This window comes from Neophocaena asiaeorientalis, unplaced genomic scaffold, assembly GCF_003031525.2.
Source record: "Neophocaena asiaeorientalis asiaeorientalis breed wild unplaced genomic scaffold, Neophocaena_asiaeorientalis_V1.1 scaffold5, whole genome shotgun sequence".
NCBI lineage: Eukaryota > Metazoa > Chordata > Mammalia > Artiodactyla > Phocoenidae > Neophocaena > Neophocaena asiaeorientalis.
Window position 1 is genome coordinate 2,640,133 of NW_020174698.1, and position 13,652 is coordinate 2,653,784.

At 45.6% G+C, this 13,652-nt stretch overlaps 1 protein-coding gene across 2 annotated transcripts in view; it reads left to right on the forward strand.

Moving 5' to 3' along the window:
• ALDH8A1 (aldehyde dehydrogenase 8 family member A1) overlaps positions 1-10,790 on the forward strand; it is a 22,242-nt gene extending 11,452 nt beyond the window's left edge. The window contains exons 5-7 of one of the 2 annotated variants that reach the window (XM_024759056.1): positions 591-847; positions 2,672-2,833; positions 8,655-10,788. In XM_024759056.1, the coding sequence (XP_024614824.1) occupies positions 591-847; positions 2,672-2,833; positions 8,655-9,107 (872 nt within the window). In that variant the 3' untranslated portion in view covers positions 9,108-10,788. Of the gene's footprint in view, positions 1-590; positions 848-2,671; positions 2,834-8,654 lie in introns of both variants that reach the window. The other variant, XM_024759057.1, reaches the window with a different exon arrangement.
• Positions 10,791-13,652: the final 2,862 nt, after the last annotated feature.

Consider the following 13,652-nt stretch of genomic DNA (forward strand, 5'->3'; position numbering starts at 1 on the left):
GTGGCCTCTCCCGTTGCGGAGCAACAGGCTCCGGACGCGCAGGCTCTGTGGCCATGGCTTACGGGCCCAGCCGCTCCGTGGCATGTGGGATCTGCGCGGACCAGGGCACGAACCCGTATCCCCTGCATCGGCAGGCGGACTCTCAACCACTGCGCCACCAGGGAAGCCCAGCCCTTCTCTGGTTTCTTTAGTGCATGAATGCTGCCTCTACTTCACATTTGCCCACTGAACTGTGAGTCGTGGATGCCAGCTTGGAGCAGGGCTCTCCTCCCTCCTGGGGCCCGACCTGCCTGAGGATGTATTTATATCTCCAGCCCCTGAGGCCCAGTCAATACTATGGAATGAATTATATAGAATGTTCGACCCTGCATTTTTCTAGGACAAAGCCCCCGGAGAAATCCCGCCCGGGGCATAGTATAGGCAGAGGTGATGCTGTAGTCTTTGTTTTGCTATTGAACCAGAGATGGCCACGTTAACATTCCCTCCCAACCCCATTCACGCCGTTGAACTTTGAAGGAGAATCTCCATGTAACCTGAAGTCCTCGACATACTGAGAAGAATCACTGAAACCGATACTGCTTCCCACCCAGGTGTTCCACCAGGTGTTGTAAATATTGTGTTTGGAATGGGACCCAGGGTAGGCGAGGCGCTGGTGTCCCACCCAGAGGTGCCCCTCATCTCCTTCACTGGGAGCCAGCCCACGGCCGAGCGGATCACACAGCTGAGTGCTCCCCACTGCAAGAAGCTCTCGCTGGAGCTGGGGGGCAAGAATCCTGCCATCATCTTTGAAGATGCGAACCTGGAGGAGTGTGTTCCGACCACAGTCAGGTCCAGCTTTGCCAACCAGGTATGTCCTCTGGGTTTTTTCTTCCCCTTTGTTTATTTGCTTGTTTTTAACTCAGTAGCCCTGTCAAGCTGGATCTATTGCATCACAGTGCAAAACTGGGGTGAGTAAGTCAATCCAGGACTATTTCAGTGAAAGGAGAATGGTTACATTGTGTTACTCCATTGACTATCTGTTCAATCATAATGTCACTCAGAAGCCTGTGGCGTCTCCTGTGCAGCGAACTCTTCTTCTTGAGTTACACGGCTTTTATCGGGTGATGACTTCTTTTTTGCTTCTCCAAGCTTCCCCATTCCTTTATTTATAGTTTCCCCAGTATTTTCTTGCTGTCCAGGCGTCCTAGCTCCTGGAAACCTTATTATCCCTCCCCAAAGCATCCCAAATGCATTCACACACTTAGAAATAAATACCTGAACGCAAGTTTCTTAACCTCATGGAGGAGCCTTGGGCAACTTTGTTTCTCCTGATTGTTGGATGGGTTGTTGTGAAGATGAAATATCAATGTGATGAAAATATTTATTTATGCATATATGTACAATCATACATACACGATACTGACAAGTCCAGAATGTGGTTTGTAAACTATTACATGTTATGTTCAAATGATGATAAGGATGATTTTTCACTCAGAAATCTGTTAGCACCTCTCCCTGGAACACTCAGTACCTCCATTTGGATGTCCAGTAGCATCTGAAACTTAACCTGTGCAGAGCAGAACTCTTGATTCCCCTCCCTCTCCTTTCCCTGCGGTACCTCTGCTCTCCCCGCCTTGTGTTTGCCTCTCCAGGGAAGAGACTACCATCCACTCTGAGACTCAGGCCCCAAATCTGGGACTCATCCTTGTTCTTACTTTCTCTTTTCCTTATACCTCACTAATCCACCAACAGGTCCTGTTAGTTCTATCTTTAAAATCTATCCTGAATCCTATCATTTCTCCAGAGCATCTATGCCAGTTTCCTTATGCTTTTGGGGTCCCATGCCCCTTTAAGAATTTGTTAACCTCAGTGGACTCCTATCACTTTTCTCATCTCCATTGATCCTGCCTTGTCCAAGCTACCTCCACTTATCCGAATGTCTGAAAAGCTCTCTTAACACTCCCCTGTTCCCACTCTCCTTCTCTCCAATTGTATTCTCCACACGGCTGCCAGAACGATCATTTTAAAATGTAAATCCAATCCCATCATCTTGCTGCTTAAAGCCTTCCATGGTCCTTTCATGATACTGCGGATAAAATGCAAGCTCTCTGTGAGTCTATGAGCCTGTAAGACCCTGTGTGGTGTTGCCTCGCTCCTCGCCCCCTGCCTTTGTCTTCTACATCCCTCTGACCCCTGTCCCTGCCTGCATCCCCACCCTCAGCCCCACTCACCTTCCTGCCTTTCCTCACACACTCCAAGCTCATTCCTGTGGCAGGTCCTTTACATTTACAGCTGAGAATTCTCTTCCTTCAGATCTTCATCCATCAAGCTCCTTCACGTCAATCAAGGGTCAGTTCAAATATCCCCTGTTCACCAGTGCCTTCCAGGACTCCCTTTAATAAAAGGGAGTAAAAGCTGCCCCCCCCATTATTTTCTATTCTCATTCTCTGCTTAGTTTTCTTGTATTGTTTTGGTCACAACCTGAAGTTATATTGTTCATTGAGCTTTACTTGTGCTGTTCCCTATAAGACAGTGCATTCCACATGGTGAAACTTCATCTTGTTTACCACTGTCTCCCATTGTCCAGACCAGTGCCTGATACGTGACAGGCACTCAGAAGTGCAGGGTGATCTATCCAAGAAGGAGTGGGCCCTCCTGTTTTGTCACTGTCCTCATGTGTCATTCTTGGCAGGGTGAAATTTGCCTCTGCACCAGCAGGATCTTTGTCCAGAAGAGCATCTATAGTGAATTTTTAAAGAGGTTTGTAGAAGCTACCCGAATGTGGAAAGTTGGCATTCCCTCTGACCCATCAGCCAACATGGGAGCTCTGATCAGTAAAGCTCATTTGGAGAAAGTAAGTAAATCCCTGTGTGTCAGTTACAGAAAGAGTTCTTATTGTGAGAGGGGCTCAGCGCGAGGCATAGCACTATCTGTGCTTTGAAATACTGTTACTTACTACCCTATTTTTTGATAATTATGATGTGTGGGAAAGTGTCTCTGGATACAGAGTCTGAAAATGTTAGAGATGAATACAGAAATGTAGTCCAGGTTAAAGCAGCATGTACATGACATAAATGAACTTGAGAAGTCAGTAAAGAGACGCCACCAGTAGAGTGAGGAAGGCAAATTGCAGAGCATAAAGGTCAGGTGATGAGAATGACGTGAGCTGAGAGTGGCAGGGATTTCCACCGGTAAATGTTCCCAGTCAGTCCCCAGGCAGGAAGGGTCTGCCTCTGGCTTACAGCAAACGGGAGTCCAGAAGTGCGAATCCAGTCCAAATGATGCGGTCCTTAGTTGGTGGGGTGACTTGTGGGAGCCTCCGTGGGAGAAGCCATCAATGTTCTCTGGGTGGCTTATGGAATTTGGGTGTTCAAGGTCATTTTAATTCATTACCTGGTGGGACTCCCAAAATAAGTCATAGAATTTCAGAGCTAAAAAGACCTCATTTCCAGCTGTAGTAACTCGGGCCAACCAAGGGTAATGGTAATACACCCCTATCAGTTAACCAGTGAGGGACAGAGCCTTCACTTAAGTTTGAAGAGCTCTCTGACACTGCACAGATTTGGTAGACTTACTACATTTTAACTTTTACCTTCACTGTAGTGGGGAGCACAGATGCCCGTAGGTGGGAAGGTGTCGTCTCAGTCTCGCTGGTCTCTTCTTACTTGTTTTCTCAGTAAAATGGGAAGCAGGGTGAGGAGGGGAGATGGTGTTGAAGGTTTCAAGAAGGAGGAAAAGGTGTGAGATAGTCTTGCAGGAGATCAAGAGAGAGAATGGGCTTCGAAGTGACTGTACTGTTGCTGGCTCACCTGGAGCTGTGATCATTTACGATCACATTAAATAAATATGTGGTCATTTATTTAAAGTGAGACCGGCCAGCATGACTGTGTTTTCCTCCAGTCAAATTCACCTACAAGATTGCAGGCACATGGGCAGCTGTCCCCAGAGTGCCTGTGGTGGACCCAGAGTTGTGGATGTTCCCACCCTTGCGGAGTGAGGCATCACCAGACACAAGAGGCTCCCTTGTCCTCCCTTATCTGGCTGTTCTAGACAAAGGGATACACGCTACCTGCCCACACATGCAAATAAGTGGTGAAAAATAACCTCCTGCATGTTCCCGAGCGCTTTCTGTGGCACAGAATTAACTTCCCAGAAGCATCTTCCAGTAGACTCAGGCCGTGGTGTCATCTAAGGTCCCCTTTGCAATTCACCATTCACCTGAGACTCAAAGTTCTCTTTATTAACTCAGCAGAAAAACTGTTCTTCCGTTGTAGGCACTGTTATAATAACTATTTAAGTTCCCCAATGAGGGGAGGTGTATCAGTGAAACAAATCAAAGTATTTGACTTTCCTGTAGCAGTTGAAAGATTTGTAGCCCCCTGTCTTTTGTGTGTGAGAGAAACTGATGCCATTCACTGACTCCTATTGGTAGTTAGGGCTTTTCTCTGTTGTACTCTGAGTGTTTGTCCCTTTTTCCGCACATAGTGAACTTGGGTCAAATACAGGCTCACCAGGTTTCAATGTATTGTAACGCCTGTGGGCTTTCATACAATATTTGTGATGCTCAGTGTATCCCTGCTGGCCCAAAGGGGCCCTCTCTTTAGCCTGCCCCCCCAATGCCCTCCTGAGCTCTACCGCAGGCCCTCCCCGAAGCATTTCTGCTCTCTGACAGCAAGCAGCCTCAGGCCATGTGAGTTGTTCTGCCCCACACGGGCAACAGGACCTCTGTCTACTGAGCCCTGGTTCCTTTCAGTGGAGAATGGTAATCAAGGTCCCATGGGTGCCCCTTAGATGATGCCCTGTGATAACGAGACAGCCAAGAGGATGTGACTTAAAGCCTGGTTGTGCTGAGCTCATGTGCTGCCCTTTTAAGAAGTGCAGCTCGGAAAGATGGTAGCTCATCTCAGCTCCACGGTTCTATTGCTTCTAAGGGGGAAGATTCTGCACAGTGTTAAAAATAGTTTTTCATAGTTAAAAACTTAAAAATAGTGTTTATCGTAAGCCATTTATTTTTAAAGGAAGAACAATAAAGATGGTATTTCCATTATCCCACCACACATAAAACTTCGGGTAGCTCTGGGTTCCCCTTGTTTTGTGGTCCTGTAGGTGGATCCCTCCTCTCAGCTGTGCTCAGAGTCCCCACCCCTCCCCAGTATAAAGTCTCAGAACCTTCCCGCTGTGGCTCAGAGGGTCCCTGGACACCTTCCATCCCTATTGCTCTGCCCAGCACATGTGCCTGGATGCAAGGAGTCACAGTTTTACCCTCTGGGTCTCTCACCAGGTGGGCCCCTGATGGGGGTCTCTCAGCTCAGGTCTTATGAGGAAGCCCTAGGTGTCTCTGCCCTTTGAGAGGGAGCCAATGGAAGCAGCTTGGGAAGTGTATGCGTGTCTTTTTCAGGCTGTGACTCTTTTCAGTTCAGTGTGCCAAACCTTGATCTGGGATCAAGGCGGCAGAAGTCACTCCACTGTATACACTCCACTGGCAGTCGTCTTTCCTCTCCTTTCGCCAGGAAGCTTTGGGGTCTGCGAGCCAAGGAATGGCCGGCTGCCATCCTTGCATTCCACCCCTCCTCTTCTGCAGTAGGTCTCTGTCTTCTCCAAATCAAATTAATTGACTTCCCTGGCGGTCCAGTGGTTAAAACTCTGTGCTTCCACCGCAGGGGGCGCAGGTTTGATCCCTGGTCGCCTGGTCAGGAACTAAGATCCTGTGTGCCGTGCACGGCCAAAAATAAATGAATGAATGAATAAATAAATAAATCAAATTAGCCACGGGATCTTTGTTTCCATCCTGTGGGATTGTCACAACAGATGGTGATGCAGTGACAGAAGAATCCAGCTAGAGGCTGTGACAGTTGTTTTGTAATGGCCAAGGGCTCCTAAGTGCAAGTGTGACTTCGTAGGTTCCCAGGACGGTGGCGCGGACCCACAGGAAATGGCAAGTGATTCTGTCCTCAGGGAATGCAGAAAAATCTCCCTTGCCTATTTCACAGGGTTGCTTTTTGTTTTCATTTTTGTTTTCCTTTTGACTCTCCAGAATCCTTCCCTGCTTGACTGTCTGGAGGATCTGGCTCTAGGTCAGACTTCCAAAGATGCAGATAGCCAGAGAGAGAGAATCCTTGAGTGTTGACAGTGAGGCGGGGCGGGGGAAGCACAGAGGAAGTTCACGGGTATATCCCCCAATAAGGCCAGGCTTCAGGTCTAACTAAGGTCCACTCTTGCGGTTTCCTGTCCTCCTCTGTCAGTTAACCCCACACCCCGATGTACACAGTGGGGAGCATCCCTGAAATCTCTTAGCTCGTGAGTGTCAGATCGTGCATTATATCATCATCATCATCACCATCACCAGCAACATCAACGCAAACGACAACAGCTGACTTTCAAAAGACTTACTATGTGTCAGGTATCACACTAGGTATTTTATGTATATTATTTTATTTAGTCCTCTCAAGAGCCCTATGAATAGGTGACACAGTCAATCCCATTTTTCCAGTGAGGAAACTGAGGCGTAGAGCTTTTCTTTTTTTTTTTTTAATTTATTTTTGGCTGCATTGGGTCTTCATTGCTGCGTGTGGGCTTTTCTCTAGTTGTGGCGACTGGGAGCCACATTGTGGCTTCATTGTGGTGCGTGGGCTTCTCATTGCAGTGGCTTCTCTTTGTTGTGCAGCATGGGCTCTAGGCGTGCGGGCTTCAGTAGTTGTAGCTCGCAGGCTCAGTAGTTGTGGCTCGTGGGCTCTAGAGCGCAGGCTCAGTAGTTGTGGCGCACAGGCTTAGTTGCTCTGCGGCATGTGGGATCTTCCCGGACCAGGACTCGAAGCCGTGTCCCCTGCACTGGCAGATGGATTCTTAACCACTGCGCCACCAGGGAAGTCCAGGTGTAGAGCATTTAAAATCCCTCAGCTGATAAGTGGAGGAACTGGGATTTGAGCACTGCTGTGCTCCCAAGCCCACTCTTCTAACCTCTGTGCTTTGATTTTATGGCCAAAACTACTCAATATTAAGTGCTAACTACTCTCTGCTCTCTCCTCTCAAGAAAAGGTTTTATAAGAATATTTCATTGCATTTTATAGTACATTAACAGTTACAAAGTTGTTTTTCTGAGCTGCAAGTATAGATATCATTGTGTCATCCAGTGATACTTTCTCTAGAAAAGAAATTCAGTTTAGTGTGTAACTTATATGTTGAATAATTTGATAAGTTCACAATTTGAAAACTGACACTTCTCTTGGTATTTTATTATCCCAAGAGCTTCAAAGAGAGAATCATGTAGTTTTGTTTAGACACAATCATCTCAAACCAGAGCGCTCCTTGCACTGTTGGAATCACTGATAAAGGTTTTGGCTCTACATCCAGCAGGGGCCTCTGGAGACTCACCTGCACTCACCTTGTTCACACAGGATGCTGCCTCTGCCATCTTTTAATTAATGTGACCGGGTTGCTTCAAAAGAGCAAGAGAGTCGGGGAAGGAAAAGTCCAGATGTATTGTGGACTCTACCCACAAACTCAACGAGAGCTTTTCCGGGAAAGCTTTGAGATCATTGTTCATGTTGGGGAGGAGGAATAGTGGAGAATATAAAGCTCTACCAAATGCTCTATTTTTCAAACGTCTTTGACTTCATGGCTTATTAAGTGTTCTATAAACTGAAGCAAAATTAATAATGAGACATTATCTTTTTATTTTTACATGGCAAACATATAGCTCTATAATGACTATAGTTCTACAGTGGAGTACTAATCTAATATTGGGGCAGAATGCTCAGATAGCTACATGAGAATCCATAGGATTCCAAAATATCATTCCACACTTTACCCTGCCTTTGATGTACTATTTGACTGTTGTTTTAGACTTTTACTTTTGGGGATTACTTTTCTACTTCTCCTATGCTTATAACGCCCCTCAAGGGTAGAAGGGTGTATCATTGTGACTTCAACAACATTTTCAAATATAAATAGATATGCCATTATTATAATGAGTCATTTCTGTAACCAATATTAAAAAAAAACCATCTGTCGTTATCTCCGAGTCACTGGGTCAACTTATTACATAATTTATTTCCCCTTATTGTGAGCTTTACTCTATTACCTAGATATATTTTCACAATATAATCAGTACTGAGATGAGACATTAGAAATTATTTGTTCTGGAAGCTCAGCTATTGAAGGGCACCCTGGCTTTTAATTAAGTCTTATATACCATTCAACTTCCCATTTTCTGCAATGGACATAGTCTCCCCGAAAGTGAGAAAATATTAGTCTGTGTATTTAAGTACTGAATATACCTGAGTGTGAGTTCTAGCTTTACTGTTTATTATCTGTTTGAACCCTCTGCCCTTTCTGAGGCTCAATTATATAATCAGCATATAGGAGATAATAATACGTAGTTTATAATAGTTTTGAGAGAATTACCTGAGAATGTGAGAAAAGCATTTATCTGCATGCCTAGCACTTAGACATTAAATAAAAAACTCTCCTCCTCTTACCTATGAGGGCTGAATGCCCAGATAATACTTAGAGCACTTCTGCACTCAGGCTTACTTAGCAGCTGAGTGAAAATATAATCAACCTTAGATTTTGGGGGGGAATGACCTTATACATCTTGATGCTTCAAAAATATTGAATTTTCTCTGCTTTGTGTGAAGACAAACGATAAGTTGTTAGTATATTTTTTACCTCTCCAGGTCAGAAGTTACATCAAGAAAGCTCGCATGGAAGGGGCCCAAATTCTGTGCGGTGAGGGAGTGGATAAGTTAAACCTCCCCCCCAGGAATCAAGCAGGGTACTTCATGCTTCCCACGGTGATAACAGACATTAAGGACGAGTCCTGCTGCATGAAGGAAGAGATATTTGGTCCGGTGACGTGTGTCGTCCCCTTTGATAGTGAAGAGGAAGTGATTCAAAGAGCCAACAGTGTTAAATATGGACTGGCCGCCACGGTGTGGTCAGGCAACGTGGGGCGTGTCCACCGGGTGGCCAAGAAGTTACAGTCAGGCTTGGTCTGGACCAACTGCTGGCTCATCAGAGAGCTGAACCTGCCTTTCGGGGGGATGAAGAGTTCTGGCGTGGGTAGAGAAGGAGCCAAGGACTCTTATGAATTCTTCACTGAAATCAAAACCATCACCATTAAACACTGACCTTGGCCATTGGAGAAGCTGTTACAGTTGACGCCTGGCTGCAGAGAGAATCAGTCATGCAGTGTGGTGAACGGAATTCCTGGCATAAATTTCAGCCACGTCTTGACTCAGCAGAAGGTTATCTCTATAGCTTATCCTCTGTACTTAGTATTTTTACCCTCTGGTGAAGAGATGCTCTCTCTTTTCAGTGAAGAGTTGAAGAATAGGAAGGCACAAAAAGGAAGCCAGACAATGATCAGGCTCCTCTTAACTTGTGTCTTCGTAGTATTTTTTCATCATTTTGATAAAATTCTTGGAAATTCACAGATAACCAGATTTATTTTTTTCATTTGCAAGTATACGGTAAAAATAAAAAAAATAATCTACAAAGCCAAGAGAAATCACCATAATTTCTACCTTTGGGGAGATTGTAGAGGTTGTTTCCCCATCCATCAGACACGGGCATGGCTCACTGGTAATTGACTGTACCTCATTATGCAAGGGGGCTGTGAATGTTGATGATGTACTTTACGTGGGGTTTGTCAGAGCAGGCATATATGGTAGGTCTCACTAAATATATCTGTATAAGGACAAAGAAGAATAAAATAACTACTACTTTTGGAGGAAACTTAGAACAAGGAGAGTTTGATCCATTCCTACTATGGAGACTAATCAATTCCAGTTCTTAGCGTATGTATCTCAGGAGACTTAAAATGTACTAATCCTAAAGGAAGCAGTAAATGTTAAGCAATTTTAGTAAGTAGTCTGGCATACACCTTGTTTATGAATTGTCTTTCATTCATCCTTAGCCTCATCCTCTTAGGAGCATGGACCTTTTACTAAGTAACAGTGGTATGTCTAGCACTTGTTTCCTGAATCCCCCAATAATCAGAGGAGAAATCTGAGGTTTACAGAGATTAAGTAGCATGTTCAAGGTCACACAAATGGTGTGGGGCAGAGGAAGGATTTGAACCCGGGGCTCTCAGACTCCATACCCTAGGATCTCTGGCCATTTCACGCTTATCTTGGGTTGTGCTTCAGAAGCAGCGAAGTCCTTATGGTTCATGGAACACATCGTGTTGGGCGTCCCCTCTGTGTCTCCCTCCTGCTTTGCCTCTCCTCCCCCCTACCCCTTTTCTCCTACCTCACTCCACTCAGTCATGCAACCCAATCCATGAAGCCAGGAATTCCTCAAGTACAGCCCTTTCCATGCTGACTGAAACGATCTGTTTGCGTGTCTCATTTCCTGATGGGACAGGAGTTGCTGAAGGTCAAGGCAGGTGTTATTCCCCTTTGAAGACTCGGTTCACAGCCCAGTGCCTGGCACATAGAAGATGCTCAAAATGAGTTATGGGATGGAACGAGGTCTTCCTGGGGCACTGGGGTATTTGTTGCGTGGCGATTGGGGGTTTGGGTCAGGGGGTGCAGAATAATCTTTATTCTTCTGTGTAGAACTTGGCATATGTTGGCTTGTTTACAAATGCTGAAAAATATAAGTCCCTCTGAGGTCAAGTGATGGGTGTCGGATCGTACCTGGTTCTTAGCTTCTGCCTCCTCTCCCCTCTCCTTTCCTTGCTTTCCCTCTTCCCCGGCTGAGGTTCCTTGACCTTGATCAGATAAGTCTAGGACCAGTTCTGAGTGTCAGCAGAAAGAAATTCAGTAACTCCAGTGTCTAAGAATTTGCATCTTCACTCTTGTAGTTGGTCTGATCCAAGCTCATCCTTATTTCTAAGACCTAAGCCCTATTTTGATTCCAAATTCTGGCAACTGAACCTCTTAGCTCCCAGTGCCTGAATACCCATCTCCCACCACACTGGTTTTCTGTCCAGGAGACTGTTCTCTCTAGGATTTGGAGTCAGCCCTGCTCTTGTCACTTCTTTCCTGGGCTCTGGATCCCACCTTGTGGAGGGGCCTGCTTCCTACTGACACATTCTGGATGCCATTTCCCTGTATCTGTGTCTCTTTGGGTCTCTAGAAGCTCCTGTGGGCTCACGTGTCAGTCTCATGGATGCAGATTTGGCCAAATGCTGTTCTCCCTCGACTCACCACTGCCTTAGTTCTCAGTTCAAACCATTGGCTACAGTGTCTTAGCGCCCCAGCTAGATTTTTCCTCATCTGTTCTATCCCAACCAAGTGGGTGAGTTTAGTCCTAAGACCTTACCCGTCCCTGGCCATCTCATACTGTCTCAGGCCCCACATCAGCTAAGGGTGCCATTTGGGTCTGTGCCTACCCCACTACAGAGTCCCACCAGAGTGGTACCTCTGTGGCCATGGGGCTGTGCTCAGAACTGAAGTAAAGAGAATCAGGGGAGATGGTCACAAGGGTTTCAACTATATTTGTAACATTTTATTTCTAAGCTGGATAATGGGCACTTGGGCGTTTACTCTACTTTTTCCTAAGTAGGAAATACTTATATACCAAAGGGAGAGTGGCTGATGTGAAAGACGAACCTGGAGATGCCCAGGAGAGTGCTGAGCAGAGGCAGAACCACGCCAGCCTCCGAGGGCCTGGGCCCAGGCAGCAGGGATGGAGAGCAGGAGCTGAAGGGCAGCAGCAAGGACCCTGTGCAGCAGCACTTCTCAGATTTTGATGTGCTTCTGATTCACCGAGGACTCTTGTTAAAATGCAGACTCAGACTCAGCAGGTCTGGGGTGGGACCTGATTACACTTTCAGCGTGGAAGGACTTAGAAGACACTTTGTGAAACACGGGTGCAGGTGTCTCCCCACTCCCCAGGTCCCTGGATCAGCTGGCTGCAGCATCTGCCCCTCCTAGAGACAAAGGAAGTGCTCAAAAACCAGGGTAGAAGAGCTTCCTGGGGAGGCCTCCTGTATGGCTGTTGGCACAAAGCGGGAGATAACTGGGGCCTTCGCATGCAACTCAGAGGAGGCGGAAGGAAAGGCAACTCCACCTAAGGGTGAGCTCCACCGAAGAGTGTCACCATCTGTGATAAAGTCCGCCTCACTTCGAAGGTTATGAGGATACAAGCTGAACTGCCCGAATACCCTAGAAAGAAGCCCGTCTCTGACCCTCTCACACGTGGGACTGTACAGTTAGTCCCCCGCTCGGTGATGGGTCTTATGGGTAAACTGCTTTTCCAAACTGCAAAGAATAACTTTGCCAACCACCTATAATAACCAGCCAACATGCTTTCTTATTAAAAAGATATTACTGACCAATCAAGGATCATCAAATATTTGGTAAAAGAGAAATGTCAAGATGTGTGAAAGAGTGACCACAGGAGAAACAGATAAAAGAAAGAAGACAAGAAAAAGTGAACTAGCATCTTCAGAGTGGTTTGAGGCAATAGTGGGTTCCCACAAAAGAGGCTACTATGAAAAAGGAGCAGGCAGGGCTTCCCTGGTGGCGCAGTGGTTGAGAGTCTGCCTGCCGATGCAGGGGACACGGGTTCGTGCCCCAGTCCGGGAGGATCCCACATGCCGCGGAGCGGCTGGGCCCGTGAGCCATGGCCGCTGAGCCTGCGCGTCCGGAAGCCTGTGCTCCGCAACGGGAGAGGCCACAACAGTGAGAGGCCCGCGTACCGCAAAAAAAAAAAAAGGAGCAGGCAGGGAACATGAAAGAAGCCATGACAAATTAAAATTTCCCCAAATACATTTTTAAAATCAGGAGAATTGAACCTTTGGTATAGCTGAAAACTAAATCAGTAATCTGGAAGATGAAGTTGAGAAAATAGCTCAGAATGTAGAGAATGACAGAAAAGGAAAGTATCCAAAAGCTGGGATGGAGGATAGATCTAGGAATCTATTCATATGTAACTAATCCAAGATCAGAGGACAAAAGTGAATAATCAAATAAATTAGAAAAGATAACTTTCCTGCCCTAAAAAATGACTTTCAGATGGAAAATACCCACCATGTGCCAAGAACTATTCTGTTGAAATTTTGAAATTCCTAGTATAAAGCTTTCAGAGAGAATTCCCAAGATACCTACAAAAAAACAAAGAACAAAAAACCCCAGAAGATTAATAATATTGATGCTAGAAGACAGTAGAGCAAGACTTCAAAATTCTCAGGGAAAATTATTTTGAACTTCTGCCAGCAATTATAGCCAGCAAACTGTTAAGAATTAAGACAAAATAAGGTATCCAATGACTGAGAAAGTCTGTCCTATGTTCTCTTCCTGGAATGACTTGGGGATGTAGTGCAGGAAAAGGAAAACTGAATCCAATGAACAGAACTGTCTGAGGAATAAAATGAAAAGATGTTTCCAGTTACCAGCTGTTAATCAGGGCTAGAAGGCAACTGGCCCAAATTAGAACAAGGAAGACAGGAAGTAGTGATTGAAGAACATGTTTAATAATCTGGAAGATCTTAGATATGTAAGAAGGTACATGTATGGCTGTTCTATCCATTAGAATAAAGGAAACAAAAACTATTCAGATATCATGATAAGACAAAGCAAACTGAAATGTGACATGACTTGGAAAAATAGAAGGGGTGTAAGTAAAAAGAATCCATTTTTCCATCATTTTTTGGGGGGTGTATATTTTTGATAGCATAAAATCACATTCCCATCTTTATGGGCCTTACATACTCCTTGATGCTG